The sequence below is a fragment of the Nesoenas mayeri genome (genome assembly GCF_963082525.1).
Source record: "Nesoenas mayeri genome assembly, chromosome: 2".
NCBI lineage: Eukaryota > Metazoa > Chordata > Aves > Columbiformes > Columbidae > Nesoenas > Nesoenas mayeri.
This window is the reverse complement of record NC_137543.1, coordinates 130222189-130229365: the sequence shown is the minus strand read 5'-3', so window position 1 is coordinate 130229365 and position 7177 is coordinate 130222189. Positions and strand designations below refer to the sequence as shown.

The following is a 7177-nucleotide window of genomic DNA, read 5'->3' as shown; positions in this document are numbered from 1 at the left end:
ATGTGGCGGGCGGTATCGGGGGGGCGGCGGCTGCTGCGGCCTCTGTCCGCCGCGGTGGGGGGCACCCTCCGGCCGGGGCCGCCCCCGTGGGTGGCCGGGGCTCCGCATGGGGGCTGCGCGGAGATGGGGGGCGCGGGAGGCGGCGGAGCCGGGATGCTGGGGGTGGCGGCGGAGCGGCGCCAGGCAGCAGGTAGGGCTCAGCGAAGGGCGGCCGAGCCGAGCCGGGGCGGGGCGAGGAGCTGCCGGGGTAAACCTGTGGGTCCTCCGGTGCGCGACACCTGGGCTGTGGCCCTTTCGGCTTCCCGCTTGGCGCTTCTGCCCGGCTCTGTCCTGATTGCTGAGCTTAACGGCTCTCGAGGTGTCCTCCGCGGGGGCGGGGGAGCGCGGCTGCCGCGCAGGCGTCCCCAGCGGGCCGGGCGCTGCTCGGGCACCGCAGAACGGGGAGCGCCGCCGGCTGGGGCGCTGGGTAACCCGGTGTCAGAGCCTCCGCAGGAGGCGGGGCGCTGGCCTGGCAGGCCCACGCGTGGACGTGAGGCAGCACGTCCGGGAGGCTGCCGACCCGACGGCCCTTGGCTCTGCCCGGCGCTCCAGCTCTGTGGAGTGGTGCCCTGAGCGAAACGTGGCGCCTCGGGAAGGAATTAACTGCTCGGGACAGGTGGGATCTCGTTCTGCGGCTGCGGGGAGATCCTGGGATTGCCCAGAGCCGTGGAATCGCCCTTGGGTCGACTGGGACCGCGGGCCTCGGGGTCAGGACGAATGTGCTGAGCGGTGCCGCCCCCGAAGCCCCGCCGGGACGGGACGGGTCGGGTCGGTGGCAGCGCAGCCCCAGCCCGTGTGTAGGTGCGGACGGGAGCTGTTGTGAGGGCAGTGCTGCTCTGATGGACCTTCACAAAGAGATTTTCCCGCATAGATCGTGGGTTTAGTAGCACGGTGACTGGTTATGGATATAAGTGTTGTGTGCACAGAGATTGTTGTTGTAACTGTGCCACAAATCTTTTCTAGCCTACATCTGACCATGACATTCGGTGCGGCAGAGGGTGCCTGGGGTTGTTTAGAACATTCGTTCTTTAAGTAGGCACCAGGGACTTCACATGTGGCTACCAGGCAAATATTTAACTTTTGTAACTGCTGTGTCTGGAAGAGCTGTGGCCACTGCTAATTTTCTGCATGTGTGACCACAGCAAAGTTGAAAGAGTGCATGAGTCTCTGAGCTTAAAGGCTTTCATTTACAGAGATTTGATCCAATTTCATATCCTCATTCATACAAATAATTGTATGTAGCTATTGTTCTTTTGTTTGGCTTTTTCTTTATGTTGGTAAATATAAAGCTTGGCTTTGTGCTAATGCTCATTCTGCACTAATGTTCACTTTATAGTGGCAGGCATGCATTGCTGACAGATTCAAATTATGCCTTAAATCTGCACCCAAGTTGCATCTACCTAATTAGGGCAAATTAGAAATAAACTGATTTAATGGTGTAAGCAGAAGGTAGTAGCACTAATTTACTGGTTTCTAAGCTGGCCTGCGTGAACTGTTGAAGGACTAAAGCTTTGTCTGCAATATCATAAGTCCTCTGTGGCAGAACAGGCTAGGGAAGAAGAAGTGGCTTTATTAATTGTGAACATACAAAGTACTTTCTCACTGCATCACATCAGCTCCGTTTTCAATATATTGATTTAATCTGCTTAAGATCTTAAAGTAATTTCATCACATCATGTGTTATCACAGGCCTGTTGAAAAGTATTGTTCTGAAATATCTGTAATTTTGTCTGTTTTATTAACGTCTGTTGAAATACTTAGGTTTCATTCATTTCAATTGACAAATATCTGATGGTAGCATTGACTCTGAAGTACTAACAACAATAAATAAGTAAGCTGCCTAGAAGAAATTTTGATGTTTGCTAACTGCTATATCTAATGATGGAGTGTTATTTACCAGAAGAATGCTCAGTTCTCAACTTTGGTTTTAAAAATTATTTTTAAAAATCTGCAGTTCATGTTGCATTGTCAGTATCAAACCAAACTCCATAGTGAATGGGTAGCTTAGGCTGTAATTTAGTTCATTGCTGTTTTATGCCATTTTAAGTGGTTGATTTTTGCAGTTAAAAAGATAAATTGCCACTGTATTATTTTTTCTGTCTGTTCCAGATACTGTTCTTCCAAAGTTCAACATTGACTTTGTTGTAGATCTGCTGAGGCAAGAAAATGCTAAAGATGTCTGTGTCATCCAACTACCTCCAGAAATAAAATACTGTGATTATTTTATAATTGTGAGTGGATCTTCAACACGTCACCTCCATGCAATGGCACATTACATGCTGAAAATGGTAAGATGGTTCTTTCTGCACTTTCTGGGTTTTGAAGCATGGTTTTAAATATTGATGAAGGAAGTTTTCCGGGATTGCAAGTAAAGGGGTGCACCAGGCGAGAGGAAACAAATTACCCTTATGTCATTTAGTCTTGGATACATCTAGCAACTAACTGTCCTTTATTCCTTTAGTGGTACTACTCAAAATATAGAGAATATATTTTAAAAATAGACCTCTCTGTATTGAGAGCAGGCATCACATCAGCACAGTTTGGTGGCTAGAACAAGAATGATGTTAAATGGTGATGATGACCTGTGTCTACTTTTATCTTCTGTCCAAATAAGCTTCATAGCTATTCCCACTTATTCAAAATAGCTTAATCTGACTGTTCTCAAACTCTAATCCCTAAAATTTCCAGATTCTCAGGTATGTCGTAAGGCTGGGAAAAAGATGACATTGTGAGGCACAGGATCCCTTCATGGGCTTACTAAAGCAAAGGGCTAGTTAATGGTCACCATATTGTGTGTGCACAGGAGGAAAGGAGAAGCAGCAGCAGCAATCCTTGCACAGAAATCTTGCACTGTTGGGCATTGGCGGAATGTGAGCTTTTCAGTAAGAGAGTAGAGGTCATAATAAAAATACAGGTAGAGCTTAGGAACAAAGGACCGGACTCAGGGATGGAGAAACTTTATGGCCAGAAAAGAGCCACGTGACTGCTACAAAACACAGTGTGAGGAATATTAGTGGCCCTCATCTCAATAAGCTGTCTGTACTCAACCTGCAGTTTGCCTTCTCTTCATGCACTTTCTTTCCCTTCCTGACCCCATTTTTCCTTTGGCACTTGGTTTTACTTTCTTCCTTTCAGTCCCATTGGTTTCAGCTGTGAGACTTGAGGGCAGAAGGAGAGAGGAGGAGGTGGGATTGCTTTTCAGTGCCTTTCTCAGTGGGTGAGGGGAGTTTTTATGTGATCTCTGCAGGAACTGATGCATCTTTGCAAACTAAAATTTTACCTCAAGCTAGAAGTTGTATTAGTGTCATTTGAATGTACTCAATATAAGTGTTTAGTATGTACTCTATTACTTGAATAGCTTGCTAGTTTTAAATCAACAGTGCTCCATCTCCCCCAGACCAGGAGAGATCAGTGAATACCACCCACCCTGCAAAAATGCGGCTGTGCTACAGGTGGCTGCTCCCTCTTGTGGCTGTGGGAGCAGCTGTTCTGCAAGGGTAGAGCCTCTGGGGAGACACAGTGTCCTCCTTGGCAGCCTGAGAAACCGGGGAGCCCTGCCAGGTCCCAAGAGGGGCTGAACTTGTCTGGCATTGACAGTTCACTAGACAAAAAGTAAGCTGAAGCTTAACATGTAAAGCAGAGCAGGTGTTTGGGAGTGCTGCTGGGCAGCTGGCTAACTTGACCATTTCAGTGCCTAAACCATGATGCATCATGGTAATGCATGATTTACACTAAAATACAGAGGTGCTCATGTGTAGCATGAGGTCTTCATGCTTTTCTTCCAATAGCTTTCAAATGGCAAAGTCCCAGCCACTGCTTACCCCTTCCTATCCAGTTTCCTGTTAGAGGAAGAACCTAACACTTGGCTTTATTATAACCTGTTTACCAATACACAGCCTTTAAAGACAAGGCTGAAGGAAGTTTCTAGTGCAGATCAGCCTTTGCTGCCTCTGTTACATAGCTGGTGGCTGTGCACGCTGGGCTCTTCAGTATTTTAAGCTGACTTTCTGAGAGTTTTTTGACAATGACCTGTTTTTGAGTGTATCTCACAGGCTATCTTAAGGAAAGGAAGATAGAACTAGTTCTGAATTACATTTTGATAGTTCTTCATTCTAGTCTGCAAACTGGGGCTGTTGTCCAGCAGCTAGCATTATGTGGGAATGAGCAGAGCAATTGCATTTTGTGATAATTGCTTTCCCTTTGAAGGAGGACTCATTTGCTAGCCAGCCTTGCTATTTCAACCTGTTGTTTTGTCTTTCATGGCTGAAAGAGCCATGCATTTTCACTCTGTTTCCATGTGGCCTTGTGCTGAAATAAAAGTTTAGTTTTGTTTTGGTTTTTAATTTCAGATTGAAAAAGGTTTCCATATTTTTGATTAGCTGCTTCAACTAGAAATAAGGTAGAAATTAGACTAAAGGAGCTTTGTGAAGATGCAGCCCTTTTGTGTGTGTGTGTGGTTTTTGTTTGTTTGTTTTGTTTTTCTCTCTTGATGCTTTTTGTAATGGTTATAGCCAGATCCAAAAGAGACAGTACTTAAGCCTCTAGTTGTTAAATTTCTTCAGCTCTGGTGGGTGCTTCTCTCAAGCTGTCATCTACAAAAGCTACCGTGTTGCTTAGGGAACTAACTGCCTTGTCCTGGCTGAACTTTTGCAGCCCAGCTTTGAGCTGCCCTCTCCCCTCTTTCAGTGCTTCCTAGCTTGGGAACCTGTGTGCCCATCATGTGCCTCTTGCAACAAGTGTTGAGGGTGTGCTCTCAAGAGGCTTGTTTGAGCGCTGTCCTCACAGCATGGGTTGAAACATGTTTTCTCTCCACTCCTCCGTCTGAGAATAAGCTTGGCAGCTCCATTTCTGCATCCTGAACTATCCAATATAAACCAACAATGAAAGGCGTCTGAAAGGAAATAAAACTTAGTGGTAATGGCAGTTACAGGGAACTTATGACTGAAAAACTAATGCTAAGCAATTGTATTCAATATTCATATGGAGAAAAAATGGATACCTATAAAATTAGTGCGTAACAGGAATTCTGAGAATTAGAATACCAGATTTGATACTAAATCACATTGGATAATATGTACTTATTTTCCACTGCTGCAAGTGTATACTAGTTGGGGTTTTTTTTGTGCGGACCTGAGAACCAACACTGAGTGATCTAACCCATTTCGGATTTAAAACAACTCTAGGCAACTCAGCAAAGTCCAGTTTATCAGTTAGATTTGAGTGCTTTTAAATAAATGCAAAGTTATTAATTTTCTGCCATTGCTTCTCTCTCAGTACAAGCATCACAAAGAAGAAAGCCATCCTCATGCTCAGATTGAAGGGAAAGAAACGGATGACTGGCTGTGTATTGATTTTGGTAAATATTTGTGAATCTGACAAATATGAAGTTCTGCATGAGCTCTTTGTTGAAGGAAGCATCTCACTGTGAACTCTGGTTGCTGTGGAGAATCCACAATACTCTGCTGTTTTAGAATTCCAGTTGTTGTTGCTTGGACTCATTGAGATACTGAACAAATTTTCACTGAAGATCATTGGCACTGATAAGAAAGCAGTAGCTGCTCTTCAGTGCCTAAAGCAGGTTGTAAGAAATTGAAGGTAACAGTAATGGAAAGAGAAAAGCTACTTCTGTCAGTTTTCTCAAGTTGAGATAATCCCTATCTGGGGGCTCTTTGTGTGCTGCCCTAACAGTGAACCGTTGAACCATTTTTCCGCTGTCTAGATGACACAGGGCAGGCTAAAACATCTGTCCTAAGAAATTGAGTTTAATTACTTATTCTAAAGGTGTGAAACTCTCTACACGAACATAAAAGACTGCATTCAGGAAGCATTGCTCCTTCACTGCTAGCTCTAGAATCTCACCCTCTAGCTTTGTGTTTTGGCTTAAAAGAGAGCCTGGGTGAGTGAGGAGCACTGCAGCCAGTGACATTAAGCCTTGGTTTACTATCAGTTATTTTGATAGTTATAACAGAAAACTGATAAAAATTTAAGCACATAACTAGAAAAAAGTGCGTTAGAAGTACACTGGAATTAAATGTTCTCACTGTTGTTTGCACAGAATTAATAAAAACCTATAAGAAAAACCTTATGATGTCCAAGTTTGGACCTGCTTCTTTATAAAAACCACCTGAGAAGCATGAGCAACACACCTAAGGAAAATTACTCGGCTATAGCTGAATGTTGTTGGTAAAACAGGAAAGCTGCAAGTCCATCCATAACCTTAGGGAGGGGACTCTATCAAGTAAAATTTCTTTGTGCTTATTTCCTTCTGTCTGCTAGAAGTCATAACTCCTTTGGGCTGGAGTCTTGTGATATTGTTTTACTTTAAACCAGAGTGTTGTCCCTCTCATTCTCCTGGCTGTAGTCTTGGAGCCTTTTGAAGGACTGACCAATTCCTAACTCTGTTTGAGAACTGGAATCAACAACTTAAGACCTCCACAAGCTGACCTGTTTTATTGAGCCAGAATGAGGGTAGATGACTTGAACTCTTTGTGCAGCTGGAAGTGTAGTAGTGCTTTACAGCTCCCATTAATTTATTGTGAATTTTTCTTCTGTGCAGGTAGCATAGTGATCCATTTCATGCTGCCAGAGACACGAGAGGTTTATGAATTGGAGAAGCTCTGGACTCTCGGTTCCTATGATGACCAGTTAACACAGATGACTCCACAGTCACTGCCAGAAGACTTTATATTTGGACTGAGTCCTGACAGCAGTGATCACCTGGAGACAAGAACTTGATGCAGCTGCTGAGTGGAAAGAGACATGAGTGTACCTTCACAGACCTGAGAGACCTGTAGTCTTGATGACTGACCTTAACAGTTGCTACGGTTGATCAATACAAAACAGTGTATGTATTGGATGTGCCTAGGTACAGATCTGAACAAGCTACAAAAATTAATAGAGTCATAGAACAATAAAGGTTGGATTCAATCTTAGGGGTGTTTTATAGCTGTAAAACAGCAAAGGTGGAATCCTGTCATGTGGGAGCTTCCTGAGGGAGTCACTGTCTCAATGGAGTTTGCAGTGAGAAGAGCAGAGGAAAGCCAGGTGCCTACCCTGGAACTTATGCTCGGCCTCTACAGTTTTTCTAGTATCTTTGAAAGACTTGTCTATAGTGGCAGTGCAAAAAAGGCTTGAGTGC

General features: G+C 44.6%; 1 protein-coding gene across 1 annotated transcript; it reads left to right on the top strand.

The window, feature by feature from the left end:
• MALSU1 (mitochondrial assembly of ribosomal large subunit 1) lies at nucleotides 1-7177 on the top strand (the record flags this gene model as incomplete). Its single annotated transcript, XM_080340132.1, has 4 exons — nucleotides 1-190; nucleotides 2149-2327; nucleotides 5314-5395; nucleotides 6596-7177. The coding sequence occupies 4 exons, from the start codon at nucleotides 1-3 to the stop codon at nucleotides 6772-6774; spliced, it is 630 nt and encodes a 209-aa protein (XP_080196258.1). The 3' UTR covers nucleotides 6775-7177.